At 39.7% G+C, this 23,895-nt stretch overlaps 1 protein-coding gene across 4 annotated transcripts in view; it reads left to right on the top strand.

Moving 5' to 3' along the window:
• Positions 1-23,895, top strand: part of LOC149799710 (interphotoreceptor matrix proteoglycan 2-like) — a 94,827-nt gene that overhangs the window by 24,505 nt on the left and 46,427 nt on the right. For 3 of the 4 annotated variants that reach the window (XM_089959080.1, XM_089959079.1, XM_089959081.1), the window contains exons 2-5: positions 16,012-16,084; positions 16,451-20,440; positions 22,906-23,021; positions 23,371-23,429. In XM_089959080.1, coding sequence (XP_089815206.1) covers positions 16,012-16,084; positions 16,451-20,440; positions 22,906-23,021; positions 23,371-23,429 — 4,238 coding nt within the window. Of the gene's footprint in view, positions 1-16,011; positions 16,085-16,450; positions 20,441-20,474; positions 23,022-23,370; positions 23,430-23,895 lie in introns of those variants that run through there. The other variant, XM_089959082.1, reaches the window with a different exon arrangement.

Below are 23,895 nucleotides of genomic sequence, written 5' to 3'. Positions count from 1 at the left end.
ATTGGAGGGTCCTGCCACTGGGGAAGTTCTTGGGGTCATCAACGGAGAAGTTCTTGGTGTGATCAACGTCTCCAAGTACTTTTCAGTTCTTGGTGTCATCAACGGAGAAGTGAATGAACCTGAGGCTACCGGAGATGCAGTCACCGCCGTTGCAGGTCGTGGTTTGCGAGTGTAAGGTTGCGTCCTGGCCGAAGTGTCTCTCTTGCCACTAGTTTTCCTCTGTGGACTTTTCTTTTTCTGGGGACCTTTTCTCTGCTTTCTTTTCTGGGGACTTTTCTTTTTCCCGGGTGGTGACTGGCAAGAGGAGGGTCCCGCCACTGGAGAAGTTCTTGGAGACACGGGTCTCCTTGGGGACCTGGTCTTGACACCGTGGCTCTTTTTCTTCTTCTTGGAGCTTCGTTTGACTTTTTTCTTGGGGAGAAGTTTGGGAGCATTAGGATCCCATCTTAACAGAGAGCTAATGATGACCCCTCCTAGAGTACCGCTCCTCCCAGGTTTCAAAATGGTTTGTTTTTTGGTTTGAGTGTCGATGCGGAGATCGGCCAGTTGGGTCAAAGCGACTTTGTTTCGATCTAAAAAGCATTTGTTTTGATGAGGAATCTGAATGATCCCTTGCAGTAATTGACGTGCTGTCACCGTGAACCATCGTAAGACTTCTTTGAGACTAGCTTCTAAGACACGAGCCTGTATTTGTGGATTTTTTTCTCGACTGATGCTGTACAAGGCACGAATCAATTTGACGGGAAGATGCGACTGAAGGGACGTCATGTTCAAACTGTGTGAGACAGACGAGAAGTGTCTGAGGTTTTTATAGATTTTTTTTTGGAGTGAAATTAAGTCGAGGACGGAGACGTATACAGGACAGGCCCTCCGTCTTGGCACCAGTGGTGAAACAAGTGGGTACGAAATCACAAATCATTGGGGTCGTAGGTTTCAAATCGACGAGTAAATAAGCGTGTGGAGTTTGAGTGGCATCGTAGTAAGCCTGAGTGAGCCAATGCGTTCCTAACTGTTTGGCTAAGACTTGCACTTGCGATTTATCTCGAGGGCTTTTAAACAAGACCACGTAATGCGCATTGAGACTGATGGTGCGATGGGCTTTACTTTGTTGAAACAAATTTTGAGTGATGTAAACGACACTGGCATTACGATGATGTCCTTTGCGCGTAAACCACAGTTTAATTTCTTCTTCGTCTTCTCCTAACATGTCGTCGAAAATGACCAAATGGGTTTGACGGGAGTCAGAGACGATGCCGTCGTCTTCTTTAGGAATGCCTTCCACAAACACGATGGAATCGCCTTGACTTTCTCGCAAGAGGCTGTACGCCGATTGCCACTCTTTGTAACACCACACGATGCGCTGAGGTGGTCGATCGATCAAATGATGTTTATGTTCTATCAAACGTTTGACGAATTCGGTTTTGCCTGAACCGCTAGGTCCAGCAATGAGCATGTTAAAGGGATGGCGAAGATACAAAGCCTCCCAACTGGCACGATCTAAGTGTTCGTAGATGACTTTGATAGTAGAGGAAGAGGGAGCAGAGACAGCAGAGGTAGCCATAGTGTTAGGAAACAGCAGAGGTAGCCATAGTGTTAGGAATGTCACTTGTGACACAAAAACAGACAAGACAACAGTTTATACTTTTTTCAGGACACGTTTATTGAATGTTTTAAACATGAACACAAAAGACAAAAATACATAAAAGCCAAAGGCTTAAGTACAACGATAAAAGGCACATGAAAGCCATCAACGTGGAATAGAAACAAGTTTCTGTACAACATGTTTTGGGTAATGTTCTGTCCAGTTCAACAGGGGGTAAGGTCACACAAGTGTCCTCCCGAAAGGGTCTTTCAGGCATGTCCACGACATTCCTGGCCTGGGTGACGGGTTCTTCTTCTGGCACTGTCACTAACACAGGTTGAAAAGTAAATTTTTTCCTTGAACAACTCTCGTGCATACTTGTCCACTTCTTGGGTCCAAACCTAAAAACCCCCTTTTTTCCAGTCACGGACATCTGTCCAATGGGGGTGTAAGTCACAAGCTAGACACACATCGTCATACACGTCTTCGGTAGCTAAAAGTTGACGAATCTTTTTTTCCCGTAGAGGTCGAGAAGTATCCAGATGAAAACGCAAGGCTTTCAGTAAAAGGAGTCTTTCGTGTCCATTTAAGCCATTCGGATGGTAAGTATTGTTCGTAAAGAGTCTACAAGGAATCGGCTGGTAAACGAAATCTCAGAAAACAAGTCACTAAGACACACACTATGCGTCGTCCCAAATTGATTGGATACAGTTCTTGTAATAATTGATGGCAATGATCCACGGTTTGAATATGGTCATTGAGTTCCTTCCACGGAATCTGTTCAATCACTTGTGACATAAGCCGTGGCATGGATTCCTGATTTTATAGTCTCTTTATTTCCGAAGCAATAAAGGTACTTTCTAACTAGAGATCCTCGTTCTCCAGTGGGGAATCTAAATCTTGCATACTGTAACCTACACTTCAGAGTTCGTTTAGAAGTTTCCTCTTCCGCTATGCAGATTCCACGTAAAATATCTTGGTAATCCTTTAACTAATCTTCCTCAATGAGGTGAATCTCGAAGTAACCAAAATTATGAACATTTCATTTATTCACTAACTGAAAGTGTTGAACAAGGTCTGACCACTGAAACAATTCTGACGAATCAGTCCTCTTATACCATTCAGGTACCAGTGGTCAAACATCTGGTGACGTAACGGATGCAATTGTTCTTTACGTTTCACTTGTATTTTGACCAGTTCTCGGTAAATGCGTTCTCTCAACTCCACAGGCAAAGCACGAATGTTCTCTTGTAAATTATCCATGAATAGGTCATACTAAATCCTCTGTCTGACACAAGAAATGTACCGTTTGCACAGACATGGTTTTAATTCATTGTCGAATTTAAATCGTTTAATCACTAATTTACACATTACAATTCGTTCAGAAGTTTCCTCTTTCACTAAGTTGACAATGTGTAAAAGATGTTGGTAATTCGTTAACTCTTCCTCTGGAATTCGATGCAGTAAGTTTACAATGTAGTAGATAGAATCATCAATAGCAAACCAATCCTTTTTAAAACCAGGGGGTCGTTGATCAATGTCTGTCCAATGAAACACTTTCAACCGAATCAGTCCTTGTATAGCATTCAGGTACCAGTGGTTCAAACACTGTTGAGGTAACGGATGCAATTGTTCTTTACGTTTCACTTGTATTTTGACCAGTTCTCGGTAAATGCGTTCTCTCAACTCCACAGGCAAACCCAAAATGTTCTTTTGTAAAGTATCCATAAGTATATACACTGTTTTTGGAATCACTGGGTGGTGGCCAATAGCCTCGTTTACCTTTGTGACTGATGTAATATCCACTCATAATCAGTCTTCTTATACTTTGGAAAAGAGCATAATTTAAAAAGGGTTGAATTTTGACCAGTTCTCGGTAAATCCTTTCTCTCAACTCCACAGGCAAGCCACAAATGTTCTCTAGCAAAGCATCCATGAATAGGTCAGTCAGTACAATTCACAATCTTTCTCCTAGAGCAAAAGTAATCCACATAGTGAGTAATTTCTGACCGCTGCCATTCAGGGTAACGTCCAAGAATCTCCTTGAACTCTTTTGATGTAAACGGTCTAGAGTGATATAATAGGTTGAATGCACACTTGACCCAGAGAAATCTAACGCATTGATTGACTTTTTTCACTTTCCTCTTGTGAATTTCTCGGCATAAAAGTTCTACAGTTACCCATTGAGATTTCACTCTGGCAAGCCCCTGCCAAACTTCCTTGTAAATCTTCTCTTGCAGTTCTTTAGGTAATGATTCAATATCGTTTTTGAAATGAAGTTTAAATACTGGTCTCGGTGATGTCCAAGATTTGACTCCTAACCAATCTGGTTTCTTATTCAATGACATGGTAAGTTACTTCAATGTCTCGGTCCCACTAAGGGTAAGTAACGACAATTCGGTGACCATCGAGCATGTTCTAGGTAGGCCGAATCTTGTGGTTCCCACTTGTGAAGTGACACACCGCAACTGAAGCACTTGACTTTATCCCATTCGCCCAAGTAGAATAATCCGGCTCCGGCTAATTCTTCGGGGGTCGGTCCTCCCAGATACTTAGGTCATTTTCCTTTGAACGATTGAAGACGATTTTCAAAGTCGCAGTATTCCGACAAACGCACAGGAAACGAATATTCGTCTTTCGCAGGTTCGTTTCGATGAGAGTTGGGTGACATGGACAGGAGTATGCTCAGGGCTGGATGACATCGTAGGGGGGTAGACGTGAAGGTTGACATCCACATTTAAAACGAAACCCAGTAAAGTGTCCAAGAGGACGAGTGGCATCGCTTTCGCATCCCTCAGGTTTGACACGCACAGCACCACTTTCCATGATAGGGGTAGTGACACTAAAGTTCCCATGATGCTTTACGGCATCGCTAAGGTGACAACGTAAAGCATCGTTCCCATCGCAAGGCTCACAATCGCATTCCACTTCAGAAGCCCCAAACTTGAATTGTGCCTGTCTGAACTTGTTTTGTGTTTCTCTGAAAGTATTCATCTTGTTCGCTTGGTCTTGGTAGTTACAATGAACTATCGATCTTGCCTAGGTTTCCTTTTTATATACAGACCAATACCGACGTGTCCATACGGTAAGGTGAAATGATTAGGAAGTCGCACTCGCTTCTGGTACACGATTTGATAGACTTTTTCCAAGGGTCGACTGACGATGAGGTGAGTGGGTAAACGTACAATCTTGTCGGGTTGATAAGTGGTCACTTTAAAGTGTTCATCTTCTCTAGACTGCAAAACTTCTTTCAATACGTCAAAGTTCACCACTCGACTGGTACGATAATTCAGAGTCAATCCTTTCACTTTACACTTCGTGTGCACTTCTCCTTGTTTGTCCCGGTATTCGTAGCCGAATTTTTTGGACCACCACTGACGAAACTTAGAATCTTGTCGTCGGGGTGCTCGTCTGTCCAGGCTCCTAAACGGTCTCCTTCGATATCAGGGTACTGTTGACTCGGGTGATGGATGTAAATGCAACTGTCCGTGTCAAAGTACAGGACACGTTCCCCTAACAGTTCTAAGGCTTCGTACAATTTTAAGCAAGCATGAGCTGTCACGTAAGCCGCAATGATAACATTTCCAAAGGGGTCGTCTTGTACAAAGTCCAGATCTTTTTCGTAATTGACCAAGATCAAATTATCGCGAACGACGTCCACGTGTTTCATGAATTTGGTTTTGTCTTGAATAATCTGGAAGTAGCGGGAAGGTTCGGTCAAATATTCCGTCTTGGGTAAACACGGTCGTTGTGCCATTTTACCCACAAACAATTTAACATCACTTTGGCAAACGATCGCCTGCCTTCGTTTTTCTCGATGTGATCTAAAGTAATGCCTTCTTGTGCCCAGTATTTCTCTTTGAATTGTATTTGGTCTTCGGGAGTGTGACACCAGGAAGGATAGCCGCTACCTTCTTGCTTCAGTTTCAAAAAGGCATCCACGTAGTCTGCGAAAATGCCTTTCTGCGTGGGGTCTCCGTTGTGGTATTGTTGTGTCTTGGGAAAGTGGCAAATTGCGTATACTTCTAACAGTTGGTATCCTATGTCCATAGCTTTGAACAATTCTACGCTGACCCACGTCCCCGTCAAGGCCCGTTCTTCCTGGGTGTGATGACAAGGTTGATCTTGGTTGCACGTTTCAGCAGAAGTACGGCACAAAGGAAACATCAATTTGCCTTGACAATGGTGAGGTAAGACGGGATGGTACAAGTCCGTGGGAGGCCAAACTTTGCACTTGATCAAGCATTCGTATTGTCGAATGTTTTTCAGGTCGATGTGTTCCGTTAGCAATTGCTGATGTCCTGCAGGAAAGTGACAACATTTGCACACGTAGGGATACAGCGAACACGCGTCCAAGTATTTGATTTCTTCTCCTTTCTCCTCGTCAGCTTGGTACAGCACACAGGTGGCATTGGTCCTTCCTCCGTACAAACTATCCCTCGGGTTCAGGGGGTCCATGAACTGGTAACTTTCCACGAGACGTTTAAACTCGGGATCGGTTTTCATACGGTGACCGTACTCGTGTTCCCACATTTCCACCACTTGGTATCCTTCCTGTTCTAACTTTAGGCGTCGCTGACAAGTGTCCTGGTACAAGTCTTCCATGGTCCGTTGTAAAAACTGATTTTTAGTGCCACCGTCAGGGTAACAGACGGGGCATCCGTGAAATAAGCTACCGTTAAACTCGTACACGATCTTGGGGTTTTCTAAGTCTCAGCCATTGACCGAATGCGTTCCGATGGTCTTTTCGCCCCCTCCGTTGCGGGCATGCTGAATCCATTTGTCTTCCTTGTCGCACAAGTAATGTAACCAGCGTAGGGCTTTGACCGAGTATTGACGTTTGACATAGTTGGTCGTTTGAGGACTGATGACAGCCATGGTGTTTTCAGGCATGAATCGTTGCCGATACACTAAGGAACACGTTTTGGCAATGGTGCAAGCTTCTTTCAAAGGATCGACCCCTCCGTGTTCCATGAACAGTTCTCGATATTTTCCACAGCATCGACGTAAAATGTCCACGTCGGAACGACAATGCTTTAGCATTTTTTTCCTGAAAGTCGAAAGGGTCCGAGGCGTGAGCCTGGTACCAAGCGTAGAAAGCTTCTCGTTGTTCGGTACGCATGTTGTCAGGGTGGTAATAGTGAGCCTCAGGCAAATGGGGTAGAACGGCATGTTGATTGGCTTCCGTATTGAAAAAGTGTGGAAAGTACCCTTTAGCCATTTCTGTCATTCCAAACGTTTTAGGCATTCGACTCAAAGGCATGGCCAAATAGCTCATCGAATCTTTAAACTGTACTTGTCCCACTTGCATGAAAATGATTTTGGCTCCGTTCAAAGTGAGTTTAGGACGCTCGGTGCCATGTTCTGTATAGTATCTCAAAAGAAACTGTCCATCGTATCCGGAGAAATTGTGAGCCATCACCGTGGCATGACGATGACAATCTCCGTAACGTTCGATGTCCTCTTGGCTCCACGTCTTGTCGATGGGGTCTAAGATCCATTGTGCGAAATCGGCTAGCGTGTTCGGTCTACGAAAAATTTTTTCACGTCCTCCATGAATCTTGCTGCAGTGAGGGCAATAACTCACGATAGGTTCTTGAATGCACTTCTCACACGCTCGATGAGCCACGCAGAAATTAGGAATGTCAATACCGGTCTCTTGCATGCATTCGAAATCGAAAATGATGAAATTGCCTTTCTTCTTCTTGTGACCATCCTCTTTCTCTGGTTGGGATTTGTATTTTTGCACGTAGCATTGGTGTTCCAATTCCACGATGTGGTGACAAATGTGACATTTTTTCTTTCCTCGACATACGTGTGCCTTGGTACTATTGGTACATAGACCTTGTCCACACGTAGTGTACAATCTCAGCAGTTGACAAGCACATTTCTTCTGTAAACCTTGCGTCTTCAGATGTTGTTGGTAACAGGCAGGGCTGACAAACGTGCGCAGACAAGCTGGACAATGCACTGGTTCTTGCCCTTCGCTCAGACAGGGTGGAGAGGCCAAACATCCTGAACATTTCGATCCGCAGTGTTTGTGTTGCTCTCGATTATTATAACCATAGTCACATTCTCACAGTAATAACGGTATCCCAGGAATGAGGTGATACTGGTAATGGTATCGAAATGGTCATCGTGATGATAGAGGTGAATGTATTTTCCATTTTTAAAGTCTTGGCCTCGAAACAACAGAGGCCCGCGCACTTCTTGAGGGTACACTTTCAAGGTGTAGCGTGGAGCTAGGATATCTTGAAATTTTTGCATCTCAGGAATGCCACAGAGTTTGTCTTTTGGGAAGTAAGCTTGTTGCAACAGGAGTTCTGGTTCGCTTCGTTGTTTGGCTCGGTCCGATTGTCGAATGTTCTCCCAGGCTCTCTTCCATTCTACCGTGTCGTTTTTGTCGACTTAGGTTCGTCCCACCACGATAGCCCTGGCTAAACACATCTGGTCTTGACGGTTGTTAATTCGGACAAGACTTGTTTTGGTGCTGCGAAGCTCGTCCACCAATCACATCTTTTTGCGTTAAGTCCCTTGAGGAGGAGAGACGTGGGTCATGTCCAGTGTGGCTTTTCCATCGGTGATGTCAAACTGGTCATTGGGTTGTTGTACGTGTAATTTTGTCCACGACTTTGGAAGCGGTCAATTCTGCAGGGCTGCTAAACTCGATCCAAACAGGGGATTTCAAACCGTCGTGTTGTATGGAAAGTCTCAAGCGATCGTCTTCTTTGGGTTGACATTGTCGCTTGAGTGTGGTGAGCAAAGAATCCCACATTTCGGTGATGAACCCTTCTGCTTTCTCTAACGGTACTTCGGACTTGAAATCTTTAAACTTCACCGTGTATTTGTAAGCCGTGGTTCTAAATTTTCTAGAGGGACGCTTTTCCGTCTCTCGAGTGGAATAGTACTTTTCAGGGTTGACTAAGGGTGATGAACTTTGTTTAGAGGGTTTGGATTCTGGTTCACTCATGTCCTCTTCAAAATCACTGGCATAAGTTTGTGCTAAGACTTCAGCCCTGGTACGAGGCGATAGATCACGTTTCTGCCTCTTACTTTCTTGTTCTGTCTTCTCAAATGAATTCGATCTTTTCATCTTAATAGCAAAAAGTCAAATGACTAAAGTTTAAACACCATGGACTAATTTATAGTCATAGCAGACCAGCGTATATAAAGGGTGTGTCTTGTCCTTCCACTATTCATTTCACTCTGAAACCGAGCACAACGATGGAAGAGACTACACAAATCGAACGTTTCATCAGAGCTTTGCGAGGGGTCATCCGAAAATTCTCTTCAGACCAGTCGTCGGACTACTCACCTTCCTTTCGAGATAAAAGTCAAGATACTTGCTATATCTGTCAGAAGAAAGGGCATTGGTCTTCAGAGTGTCCAGACCGTCAAAAAAGAAAAAAAAGGGGCTAGCAAAGACAAAAGTCAACATACCTGTTATTATTGTCAAGAAAAAGGACATTGGTCTCTAGATTTCCCCAAAAAGAAACAAGAGGAGTCAGAAGAAGAGAGGGATTCTGAAGAGGAGTCAGAAGAAGAGAGGGATTCTTTAGAGGAAGAAAGCAGACAGGTGAAGAAAAAGAAACAAGAGAAAAAAAGAAGGGAAGAAAGTGAGGAGGAAGAGGAGGAAAAGACTATGACGGTGAAGAAATTGGAAAAAAACAGAGAGAGTGAACAATGAGACAGAAGAAGTTTATGAACCTTTTAAAGTGCTCTGTTGTGAATTGTGAATTGGATTGTAAATATTTATAAAAGAATAAATTAGGTATAAAAAGTTAAGTGTCTTTGGGTTTTGATTTTAAAATAAGAACCTACACTCACACACTCATACACACGTACTATAGGGGTAAAATGTTTTTTTTTGAGTTTGAATGGATGTTGGCAATTGAAAGTCTATCTTTTTTCGATAGACGTGGGTGGCCCTGACAAGGGCCTTTTTTGGTGTAGGGGTGAGTTTAAGCAATCAACTTTAACTGTCTTAAGCCTTTGCCACGACCAAGGCCTACTTCTGGACTGCGTACTGTTGATGGTGATGATCATTTGGTTGAAATCACCAAGGGTGGCACGGTAGGCTTAGTCACAGGGTTGGAGTGTTTAGCTCGGGAAGGTCGTATTCTCTTCGGTCGTGATAAAGAAGTCTGATACATTTGTTTCAGACTTCTTAACTCCGCTAAAATGTCTAACAATACCGTGACCGTTTGATTTTCACACCCTTGTTTCTTTGCTGCTGCTTCTTATTGTTGTTGTTTTTTTTTTCTTACCTCTTCTTCTTGCTGTTTTTGCTGTAGGAGAAAAGCTTGTTCCGCTTCTTTTTGCTGTTGTATAAATTTCTCCAATTCTTCTTTCTGTCTCTGTCTAAAATTCTCCACGTGCGGTAATGAAGGAGAAGGTGACGAAGGTTCCGGAACAAATTCTTGCGCGGTAAGAAAATCCACAAAATCCCGATTCACCTCTTCTGAAAGTAAGTCCGGGTTCCCTTGGGTGGTCTCCACAGCTGGTGCACCCCAATTTATCGTTTTCTGAGTTTCCGTCATGTTGAAAAAACTGTCGCTTGAATTGACTGCGCACAGGCGCTAGCGAATCTATATAGACCACGTGACGTCACAGACTGCTCTCTTCGGATTGGATGTGGGCTGACTGAATTTTGCAACGCGTGTTTGGATTGGTCAACGAACTCAATCCGTTTTAATCCTTCCTCTCCCTATAAATAAGTGAAGTTCACTGCATTCCTTCACCTGTTCTCGGCGCCTCAACATGTGGACCGACGTACAATCTTCCACGCTTGTGTCTTCGATGATGTTCCGGACGGACATACCAATGTATGTCCGATCCAAGTGGGCAGTTGTCCAAAGGACAGACACCAGCCTATGGATACGTAGGATCTATGTGGAGAGGCAAGGATGCCTCAGAAGAGTTTTAGTCTATGGTCCTACATTTAGGCGAAGCCTAAGGACAAGAAGAAGTCACAGATGACCTTTATGTTAATACACCTTAATATTAACATAAAACCAAAGGCCCTTTTCAGGGCCACTCCAATCTCTCGAAAAGAGATAGACTTTCAATTGCCTACCCGTTTTTATTTTTTTTATTTTTAAAAAAAAAATCCATGTTAAATTCCCATTGTCCCTAGACAGTCCCACGATTTATTCCCCATGTTAAATTTCCCATTGTCCCTAGACAGTCCCACGATCTATTCCCCATGTTAAATTCATATTGTCCCTTGACAGTCCCACGAACTATTCCCCAATGTTAATTCCCATTGTCCCTAGGGTACAAACTTTTTTCTCTAATGTTAAATTTTACATAGTCCCCAAGGTACAACTCTCTAATTTAACATGGAAGTGCCCTAGTCCCTAGGGTATCCCTATTCACTACTCATATATGTGTATATCAGCTGCCAGAATTACTGTTCAAATAGGACAGCTCTGTATAGTTTTCAATTTCAGATCTAATGCAGGTGAATCGTCAGGTTGTTGTGCGTAATAACTTTGGTACAGTTGGACTCATTACCCTTGCAATTATTTATCATTTTTTTAAAAAGGCATACAAACCATTCTAGTCTTGAAATTAATTTCCCTCGAGCAAGGGGATAGCGATTGAAATAGCCATATCGATATTTTGATATGTCAAAATCCACTTCAAAACTTCGCCCTGTGTCGCTAACATCATGAATTTTTAATAATTCTTTCTCTTGTTACGGTTCTGTGCTTTATAACTAAGTAAATAAGAATCAAAATCAAAAAGTTGTGTAAAATTCAACGAATATTTTAATTCTCTAAGTTATGAAATTAAACCTTCAGTATAACTTACATTATTGTGAATTAAATCCCAAAACAATCCAAAAAGTTCTGTCATAAGAACTTTAGAGTTCTCCTAATTAATTCCCATCTAGAATGTGATGATGTACCAATAGCCTTGAATAACTTGATGTACCTACAGTTTTGATTTATGCGATGATATAATTCAGAATGTTTCTGAATGAATTCACAATGATCCCAAAATAGTGTAAATCCAGTCAATGAGCACTTTAGTAATTCAAATGAATGAATTCAATAAATAATACGTCTCATATTATATCTGAAGACAATTTAAAGTCATTCAAAGATCGATATTGAAATAGGAATGAAGACTTTATTTACAACTTGAAATTTATATACAACCTTAAGCCTCAATATGTCCAGGAACATGTGGGTCATTTCCCCACCAAATTGTTAAACTAGTTCATTTCTAAAACCTTCTTTGGTCAAAAGGCCATGTAAACATGCTTAACAGAGTATCTTAAAGTGCAACCCACAATCATGGGCAAAAGTTAGCTATCGAAATAGATTGTTATAAATGACCATTAACTTAAAATACAACCTACAATCATGGATTAAAGTTAAGCACACTATGCCGAATAACACTTTAACCACCTAATGTGTTTATCGTATCCCCATCTGAAGCGTTTAAAGACACATTTTGGGTCACTCACCAAACAAATACGTTGTTGTGATCAAGATATTGTAATACATTTTGAGTATGCACATTTGTTTATAGCACTTCGTTTTAAGGAATCCTTCGATGTATGTGATTACTTGTTTGATTATAGGAACTCGATCCTGTGGAAATATTCCTCAGCCCGAAATAATTAGCCGATATTTAGGAGCAAATGTTCCGGAGTGAAGTGTTAGTGAGTTTCCATGATGTCATGGTTTACTTTTGGTCGATTCAGGTCAGCGCCTCATGATTGTTCATGTCGCTCATTAGTCGCTATTAAAATCTTGTGGTACACATTGGTTTTGTGACTCCAGGTGAAACATTTAAGATTGGCGACTGGTAAATTACACAATGGAATAAACGGGAAGGGTCTGTTCTGTCGCCGGCAGGTGCCGCTTATGTTGACATGGTAGTAAATGTCATGCAATTTTACAGGCGATATGTGACTTTAAAACCATGATTTGACTGGTCTAAGGTTGCGTAGTGAAAAGAGTTCCCTGTATTAGGGGTAATTGTATAGTTTATTCGGCGAGAAATGATGACGTTTCGTTACGGAAAGTTAATGAAGAGAAACTGTGCAGATGTGCGATTGATATACAATTGGGAAGTTGTGAGATCTGTGGTCTTGTATTAATTAGAGTAAAAAAATTTATAACATGGACACGTTGGACTTTCCAGTTTACAACATTAATTGCATGGGGAAACTTATGACTTCTAGCAGAATCGCGCCAGGGTTTGATACCGTTCGGTCAAGTAAAACCCTTGGATTGTTACAGTATGTAATATATTACCATGATCTTGAGCTTTCCAAATCACCATAATATTTTATCTTTCCATTATCATCAATATTATATTCGTTATTTGTCGTGGCTAACACCACCTATAATTCCCCTCTCAGTTATCAAAAGCATGTCATTATATGTCAAAGGCTTAAGTTATAAATATTATATATTATAACTATTATATATTTAATCTGCCATCATAGGCTAAACCAAACGTGCTGTAATAGTGCATAGGGTCAATGTTTACAGTAATTTCGAAACTTTCAGAAAGTGTCAGCATGAGTGTGTTTTTCTTCATGTAGTAGTCTAAAGGACACTGACAGAGTAAAGTTTTTCTTTGGGTGTAATAGCTGTTTCCTCGAATGTACCGAAACTATCAGTGCATTTATCTTGGTAGATGTATATCTCGCAATTACATGGCTTTACGTTTTCAAAATGAGTGTTTCAGTATATTTGTCGTACCTTTTAACTTGTACTTCTTTGCTGTCCCTCAATATGCTATCTGCTATAAAAAAAAATCCCTGATGAAAGAAACGTATGTTCTAACTGCCCAGTTTCACCGAGTGTCCGATTTTCAGAATGTACTGGTTTGATATTGTAGCAGCAATTCAATTTTACGGTTTGAAGCTCGTACACAACGAAGTGTACTAAAAAAATGCAATGGAATATATATGGAACTTCAAACTAATGATGAAATTTTTTAAATCTGACAACTGATCCATTATCATGCATGCTATCTATCGATTTCTCTACACTGTAACGTAACCGTGTCTTAATAAAATGTATATATTCATGAAATATGATTCAACTAAAAAATACGTTGATAAAGATCCAGCGTCCCATTCACAATCATAATCACATTCCTGTAGTTGCCTGTGATTCTACACATGTTATCAACAATACAAGGGAAAAAATGTCAAACACTGACAATTGCGTAAAATTTATACATTTTATATAACGCATAATACACATCTAAGAATGGACACTTTAGGGACATATCATTGTGTGTTAAATGGCGGTTAGTGACAATTTCAGGACATTTTCTGGCTGTTGCGATGAACGATGTTTTGTCTTAAAAAATAAGTTATGATTCTCTTTCCATTTTTTTCGTTTCGCCATTTCTTTCTTCATTTTTTATAAAGTTTTGCCCATCATGATGATCTTGGAACATAAATAAACACGCTTGATTCAGCTGCTGGCGTTTTAGTCAAAATGCATATTCCACCTTTTGAGCAATTGGTGCTACTAATGATCCAATCGAAAAAATCTTATTTCATCTAGTTATCAGCCTGTGATATTGACCTGCCAATGTCGGGCGTATACCAGTGGAAAACAAAAATAAAAGGACATTCCCAGATTCTTCACTCGGCAATGATAGAAAGCGATATGAATCATTCGACTCATTTCTTGCCGAGGCTCGGTTGATTTCAAATTAGCAGTCACTTAAGGTCCGTCATTTTAAACTCTTGTTCGTTATGACCATGTGTCCACGATGCAAATGTGTTCGTTAAAGCAGGTCTTACCATAGCCATAATTGACTTAGTTCGTTTAATTATAATCATGTTGTGAACGAATTTGTTTTTATTCCCCAAAGGGAATAACTAGTCTAGCAGAGCCCGAGGTGTATGCACTTATTAAATAGAAATTGTCGTTGATAAAAACAGTTCTGTCCAATTTTGATGTAAAGGTTAGGCGTAAAATTCTATTATTTCGTGTAATCTTTCAGAAAGATTATCTTAACGATTTACCTCAATAATGCATTTTTAGGCATTCTTTCGAAAGTTGTTATACATATACATTTTCGGATCTTTTTAAATATTTTTGTATAGTTTTTGTCCGTTAGAAGATAATTTAGTGTTTAATAATTTCCAGTATTAGGTGTAACATTGAACCCTCTTTCTCTCAATAAAAGATACATAATCTCTCACTCTCTAATAATCAAGAGTTCATTACATTCTTGAGATCTTCTTGTGTAACTTTGATGATATCTTTATTTATTGAGTTGATCGCTACTACTACTACTACTACTACTACTCGTTATGATAAATATATAAATGATGATCTTGGAACATAAATCACTCGTTATAAATATATAGAGAGATATATAGATAATAGTTCGGCTCTCACCCGACTCGAGAATAGAAAGATGCCTGTACAGAAATAAAGTTTTATAAATTCACTGTTTGTCTTTATTTCTCCCTTATAAGAGAAAATTTTATAAGTAATCACATACAAGAAGAAGAATGACTGAAACTGTAAAAGCATAATGAGGATAGGTACATTATATGAAAAATGGAACTGCATAATAATAATAATAATAATAATAATAATAACAATAATAATATTTATAGTAGTAGTAGTAATAATAATAATAATAATAAACAATGATAATAATAATAATAATAATAATAATAATAATAATAATAATAAATGATTACAATAATAAAGATAGAAAAATTTCCTTAATTTCACATTTGACTGAATCTGTGAAAATTTTCTTTATCGAATAAAATTCTTACATTATCATCTAAACTTCCCATTATACTTTTTCTCTCGATGACAAATGGATGATATAAACAAAAACGAACACAAGTGAATCAGTTATATGTTACTGACAAATATATCGGATGCCTAGTAGTGTGGAAAAATAAGCTGTTCCATGGTTGCTCAAGATAGAAGAAAAATACGTTTTTTAACATGATTATTTAGCTTGCATAATACTTAGCACAGTGAACAGTATGCTACATTTTGGGCACGGTAAAGAGAACAAGAGTACATTCTGCTTAGATAATAAGCATGGACTAAAATTATGACAATATATATGCACAAAGATATCTTTATTCACCGGTACATTCATTAATACACATACTGGTTTATTTTTTATTAATAATTTGGTTCATTACCTACCTGACTGAGTATATATATATATATATATATATATATATATATATATATATATATATATATATATATATATATATATATATATATATATATATTGACAGGTACAGTCAGGCAGATATAACTAATTATTCCTCTATTCATTCCTTACCTCTATTTAATGTCGTCATTAACAGTGTTATCATTCTTTATTTGTTGCTCAATGCACATTAGCTACAGCGACGACAGTGGTTTTTAACGTAAGTCTGTTTCAAACAATTTCAGTTTAAAGAGTCTGCTTTGGAATTGATGGCGGGAAAAAAAACGTATAGCTCAAAGCTGCTGTACCTCTCCTGCGGTTAGTGATCTCTCTCTCTCTCTCTCTCTCTCTCTCTCTCAGTTCATACGGTATATAGGAACATAAAATAAAACCGTCTTTGTCCGAAAGAGAGCCATATCCTCATAAAATTTATTAATGAGAAAATCTGTTTATGTCAGTTTCTCTCTCTCTCTCTCTCTCTCTCTCGCATACATAATTAAGTACTTCGGTACCGTGATGGAATCTACATACTACCTCACGTATTAATATAACTGGAATTTAAAGTTAATTATATCTGCCTTTCTCAAAACTTTGGTAATGCTTGGAAAAGAAATTAAATCTAAATATATGTAACATATTTTTCCTGCTGATCTAACAAACTGTCTTGGTTATCCTTCACACTAGGTATCATCTTCTGCAGTCAATGGATGATGACTATATCAACGACATCTCCCTCTACGTCAGTAACTAATAACGCGACCGCTCAGTCTACACCAGTGAATAATGCAACGTCTTCACCAACAATGTCCACAAACTCATCGTTTACTTACACGACAACGCTTCTCATGTCAGTAACCAATTTAATTGCTTTACCTACACTGTCCACAAATTCATCGTCTGCCACCACAATAACTCCGCTCTCTACGTCAGTGAACAATGTTACTTCTTCTTCTACAACATCTACGGACTTATTGTCTGCCTCACCCGCAACGCCAATGTCCAATCCAGTGACCAGTTTAATTACTTCAACTTCAACTTCTATTAATTTATCGTCTGCTTCCTCGACAACAACTCTATCTACATCAGTGACCAAGCCAACTGCTTCACCTACAACGTCCATAAACTCCTCGACTGCTTCCGATACAACAACCGAATCTTCGTCGGTGACCAATGCAACTGCTTCTCCTACAATGTCTAGCAACTCATCATCTGCATCCAACACAACGCCTCTTTCCACGCCTGTGACAAATTTAACTACTTCGCCTATAACCTACATGAATTCATCGTCAACGTCTATATCCACATCAGTAATAAATATATCTGCTTCACCAACAATGTTCACAAACGCATTGTCTGCTTCCGCGACAACGCCTCTGTCCACGCCAGTGACCAGTGCAACTGCGTCTCCAACAATATCAGCAAACTCGTCGTCTGCTTCCGCGACAACACCTCTGTCCACTTCAGCGACCATTTTAAGTGCTTCATCTACAATGTCCACGAACGCTGTGTCTGCCTCCGCAACAACGTCTCAATCTACATCGGTAGCCAACACAACTGCTTCTCTTACAATGTCTAGCAACTCATCATCTGCATCCAACACGCCTACAACCGACTTGAATTCAACATCAGCCTCCGCGACAACACCCCAATCTACATCAGTAACTAACACAACTGCTTCACCTACAATGTCTAACAACTCATCATCTGCATCCAACACAATGCCTTTTTCCACGCCTGTGATAAATTTAACTACTTCGCCTATAACCTACTTGAATTCATCATCGACGTCTATATCTACATCAGTAATAAATATAACTGCTTCACCAACAATGTCCACAAACGCATTGTCTGCTTCCGCGACAACGCCTCTGTCCACGCCAGTGACCAGTGCAACTGTTTCTCCAACAATATCAGCAAACTCGTCGTCTGCTTCCGCGACACCCCCTCTGTCCATTTCAGCGACCATTATAAGTGCTTCATCTACAATGTCCACGAACGCTGTGTCTGCCTCCGCAACAACGTCTCAATCTACATCAGTAACTAACACAACTGCTTCACCTACAATGTCTAGCAACTCATCATCTGCATCCAACACAACGCCTCTTTCCACGCTTGTGATAAATTTCACTACTTCGCCTATAACCTACTTGAATTCATCATCAACGTCTATATCTACATCAGTAATAAATATATCTGCCTCACCAACAATGCCCACAAACGCATTGTCTGCTTCCGCGACAACGCCTCTGTCCACGCCAGTGATCAATGTAACTGCTTCTCCAACAATATCAGCAAACTCAACGTCTGCTTCCGCGACAACACCTCTGTCCACTTCAGCGACCAGTTTAAGTGCTTCATCTACAATGTCCACGAACGCTGTGTCTGCCTCCACAACAACGTCTCAATCTACATCAGTAACTAACACAACTGCTTCACCTACAATGTCTAGCAACTCATCATCTGCATCCAACACAACGACTCTTTCCACGCTTGTGATAAATTTCACTACTTCGCCTATAACCTACTTGAATTCATCATCAACGTCTATATCTACATCAGTAATAAATTTATCTGCCTCACCAACAATGCCCACAAACGCATTGTCTGCTTCCGCGACAACGCCTCTGTCCACGCCAGTGATCAATGCAACTGCTTCTTCAACAATATCAGCAAACTCAACGTCTGCTTCCGCGACAACACCTCTGTCCACTTCAGCGACCAGTTTAAGTGCTTCATCTACAATGTCCACGAACGCTGTGTCTGCCTCCGCAACAACGTCTCAATCTACATCAGTAACTAACACAACTGCTTCTCCTACAATGTCTAGCAACTCATCATCTGCATCCAACACAACGCCTCTTTCCACGCCTGTGCCAAATTTAACTACTTCGCCTATAACCTACTTGAATTCATCATCAAAGTCTATATCTACATCAGTGATAAATATATCTGCCTCACCAACAATGCCCACAAACGCATTGTCTGCTTCCGCGACAACGCCTCTGTCCACGCCAGTGACCAATGCAACTGCTTCTCCAACAATATCAGCAAACTCAACGTCTGCTTCCGCGACAACACCTCTGTCCACTTCAGCGAGCAGTTTAAGTGCTTCATCTACAATGTCCACGAACGCTATGTCTGCCTCAACAACAACGTCTCAATCTACATCAGTAACTAACACAACTGCTTCTCCTACAATATTTAGCAACTCGTCAGCTGCATCAAGCACACCTACAACCTACTTGAATTCATCATCAGCCTCCCCGACAACACCCCAATCTATATCAGTAACTAACACAACTGCTTCACCTACAATGTCTAACAACTCATCATCTGCATCCAACACAACGCCTCTTTCCACGCTTGTGATAAATTTAACTACTTCGCCTATAACCTACATGAATTCATCGTCAACGTCTATATCTACATCAGTAATAAATACATCTGCTTCAGCAACAATGTCCACAAACGCATTGTCTGCTTCCGCGACAACGCCTCTGTCCACGCCAGTGACCAATGCAACTGTTTCTCCAACAATACCAGCAAACTCGTCGTCTGCTTCCGCGACACTCCCTCTGTCCACTTCAGCGACCAGTTTAAGTGCTTCATCTACAATGTCCACGAACGCTGTGTCTGCCTCCGCAACAACGTCTCAATCTACATCGGTAGCCAACACAACTGCTTCCCTTACAATGTCTAGCAACTCATCATCTTCATCCAGCACACCTACAACCTATTTGAATTCATCATCGGCCTCCGCGACAACACCCCAATCTACATCAGTAACTAACACAACTGCTTCTCCTACAATATCTAGCAAATCATCATCTGCATCCAACACAACGCCTCTTTCCACTCCTGTGCCAAATTTAACTACTTCGCCTATAACCTACATGAATTCATCATCAACGTCTATATCTAACTCAGTTATAAATATATCTGCTTCACCAACAATGTCCACAAACGCATTGTCTGCTTCCGCGACAACGCCTCTGTCCACGCCAGTGACCAATACAACTGCTTCTCCAACAATATCAGCAAACTCATCGTCTGCTTCCGCGACAACCCCTCTGTCCACTTCAGCGACCAGTTTAAGTGATTCACCTACAATGTACACGAACGCTGTGTCTGCCTCCGTGACAACGACTCAATCTACATCGGTAACCAACACAACTGCTTCTCCTACAATGTCTGGCAACTCATCATCTGCATCCAACACAACCCCTCTTTCCACGCCAGTGACAAATGTAACTACTTCACCTACAACTTACTTGAATTTATCATCAGTCTCGTCGACAATGTCCCTATCTACATCAGTACCCAATACATCTACTTCACCTACAATGTCCACAAACTCATCGTCGGCTTTGGCGACAATGCCTTTGTCCTCGACAGTGACCATTGCAGCTGCTTCTCCTACAATATCAGGAAACTCTTCGTCTGCTTCCGCGACAACACCTCTGTCCATTTCAGCGACCATTCTAAGTGCTTCACCTACAATGACCACGAACGTTTCGTCTGCCTCATCAACAACGCTGCCATCTCCGTCAGGGACCTATACAACAATTTTGTCACCAGCATCTTCATTAAGTACTAATGTAATTAGTTCATCAACAACAATCGCAACTGATTCACCTACAACCACACAGAAAGGTGTTCAAATACCAAACCTAGGTAATCCTTAAATAGAGATGACTTAAATTGTGTTTTTATGTGGTAAATGATTCAGGAGTAGATCATTTCTGGCAGAGTTAAGCTGCCTTTCTCGATTATTCAGAGAATTGCTTGTCAGCATTTATCGGGGTTTACATTAGTTTTAGCGCGTCAAAAATGATCATTGAAACAAATTTGTATGACTTTATATCATGCATAATAATCACAGTAATTGGACAGCGAATGAGATGTAGTTATGTTTCCATTCCCAGAATACCATACCAGTACTATCATTTGTCGAAATACTGTTTGTGTATGTTTTGGGGGGGACAGAGAAATTACTGATAACTTGTCAAACAGATCCCATGTTTGCAGAGATTATACTATTATCGCGTCATATAGCAAATGAAACTGTTTCTAAAAAAACTCTTTTCAATATTATGATTTCTTCTTTGGTTCTTTCTGACAACCGATTCCAATGTTTATCTTCTATTTTAATTTTTAAATAAAATCCTATTCTGTTTGCATTTAGTACAGACGTTTTGGGTTTAATATAAAATCTTCAATCAATTCTTTCAGACTGAGTAACACCATGAGGATCTCTTTAATGTGTCCGAAATAACAGACGTGGCAAAACTAATCGTTAGAAAATTGCAATTCCAATCTAGCTCAGATCCTCAAAGTTGCAAAAATTGTTGGCCAGACCCACTCTATTATTGAGCTTTTCCCAGCACCTTTTAAATGCATTTATCGACGTCCACCAAGTGAGACAGAAGTTTTAGGAAGCTATGTCAGTTGGGAAACTTTTTTGAAACACCACCAGAGGAAAATGTTGGATTTTATTAAAAGAATGTGGTCTATAAAGACAATGTTGATCGTTTAATTTATACAGTTAAGGATTTAATATTTCTTTGAACTGCATCTTCCATGTTATTTAGCTCTTACAGAATTGTCACGTTCTTACCTTTAATCTTTAAAGACTGAATTTTGATGTTCATCTGGAGTTATTTATGTTCTTAAAGAGATTTTACAACTATTTATCTTTATATTTTCAGAAGTTAGCTTTCCATGGGCACTATGTAGCCATTTTTATGCTGACGTGACATTAAAGGCTATACATAGATACATACATACATACATGCATACATACATGCATACATTCATGCGCCCAACCATCCGTCCGACCGTAAATTCATTCATCCATACATTTTAGGTACTTTACTAGCATTTGAAAACAGTTTAGGCAAAATATGATAAACATTGTGTCCTCTTTACATAACTCTAAAATCCCTTTTCGTGGGAGATATAGCTATTAAGTTTTATTTTAGGTCAAATCTACACTCGTCTAACATATTTTACCTTGCCTTCATCATGGAAAACTAGAGCAGTTTACAGATAAAGGTGATTTATATCAAACAAGCAATGTCTGGGGCAGTCATAATCAACAACAATCGCAAGCGACAAAATGTAGTTCCCATGTCTGGAACTAAGGGTTTCAAACTCAAATCACCACGAGGGCCACATGGAAGTACCTTGGCCCAAGGGCCGCGTCACTGAAACATTTTCATACAGTGAAAACGGCTCATACAAAAGGTAGAAAGTTGAAATGTTGAAAATAGGACGTAAACGATGTAACATTTGAATTTGTTTAAATACTGGCTTGCTGAGAAGAAAACAAATTGCATTATTACTTAATTTACAAAATCCGGATGTCGTTGCGGGCCAAAGGAAATAACTATATCTGTCACGTGTTTGAGACCGCTGGCATAAACACTCTCATGTTGATACTGTGTTTGACCTCTACGGTCTGCGAACTTGGTCTCATATTCGCGAAACCCTTCACCTTAAGTGCACGCTCAGACACAGTTTTGACAGTCATTAATTACAAAACGAATGAACAACCTGAGATTAGTATGTTGAAATTTATCTTGAATGAACATGATGCAACATTGTGTTAGTAATTTCATGAAAAATCAATGATCAACATTACAATCAAAATATCTGACACTGTGTGTATTTGTGATTACGTCCTCGTATTTATGTCAATTTCTTGCCTGAGGCTAGATATCAGAACTGAGATAGGCGTTAATTATTCGCAACATTTAGACGTTAGCTTTACACCTAACGAAGCAGCTAAGGTCCAAAGCAACAAGACGTCCAAATTTAACTACCTCAACTAAAAGTAATAATTTATAATGTAATAGTCAAAATTTCTTCAAATGAAAAATACGGTCTTTCGGAACTTCGCTCTGGAAACGTGTATGTGGTAAAGTAGGAGTATCTGTGTTTCGTGATTAAGACCTTTTAGGAAGTTTCATATCGTTTGTATCCGTAAATGATAATGTGATTGACACTGATGCTTAAAGTTTGGAGGTTTGAGTCTGATTTCAAACCTTGTACTCTTTTTCATGCTTATGGGCCCCGATATCTTTTATTTATAATGTGGCTATACGTAGACTACTTCCCCTCTCTCTCTCTCTTTGCAGAAAATTATAATCTGGCTTTGAACTTTTCTGTGAAAGTGAATATTACATTTGATGATGACTACAGGGATAAGTCATCCGAAAAATTTAAAGATTTGGCTGGAAATTTCTCCTCAAAGGTATTTCATTATCTTCCCACCTTCGCTCTCTCTCTCTCTCTCTCTCTCTCTCTCTCTCTCTCTCTCTCTCAATATTATTGTTTACAATTTCGGCAAATGGAAATGGGAGTTTACCGACTTTTTAAGTTGATATTCTTGTAATAATTTGAAATAATGACGAGTTTCTTTGCTATAGGCAAACATTTTCAATTAAAAGTTTTGGCAAATACATCACGCAGACTTACTATGATTGACAGAAGATCAATATTGCGGATATTTTTAAAATATATGTATTTCTGTTAGAGTCAATATACAATTACCTTATTTCCACATAGAAATCTAACACTGTAGCATGTCTTCAAAATTTCAGCTCACTCATCTTTACCAAAATACACCGGGATTCAGATCAATTCAGATTCTCGAGTTCCTGTAAGTATGATATATATATATATATATATATATATATATATATATATATATATATATATATATATACACACATACATACATACATATATATATATATATATATATATATACTATTTAGACTATTGTAAGTATATTGTTTGGCTAAATATGAATATTATTTGACTATTGTAAGTATACTGTTAGGCTATTGTAAGTATAATATTTAGACTATTGTAATATATTATATATAAATGTATGTCAATATAAGCAATACATGCAACATCGTTTTTTCCCATTTGTGGCTAACTCTTCTATATAGTTTATTGGTCTTATTGCGTTTCTTCTTTAAAAACATGTTACGTGACACTTGTAATACTGCCGTGCCAATTTATTCAGACCGTTGTCATATCAACATGATGTTTTCAACCGTAACAACAATGCTTTGTGATCGACTGAATCGGAATTTTCTTGTGGCATTAACTCTTTT

This window comes from Sinohyriopsis cumingii, chromosome 5 (genome assembly GCF_028554795.1).
Source record: "Sinohyriopsis cumingii isolate HCF-2022 chromosome 5, ASM2855479v2, whole genome shotgun sequence".
Taxonomy (NCBI): Eukaryota; Metazoa; Mollusca; class Bivalvia; order Unionida; family Unionidae; genus Sinohyriopsis; species Sinohyriopsis cumingii.
The sequence above is the reverse complement of the archived record's forward strand: the minus strand, read 5'-3'. Positions and strand labels throughout refer to the sequence as shown.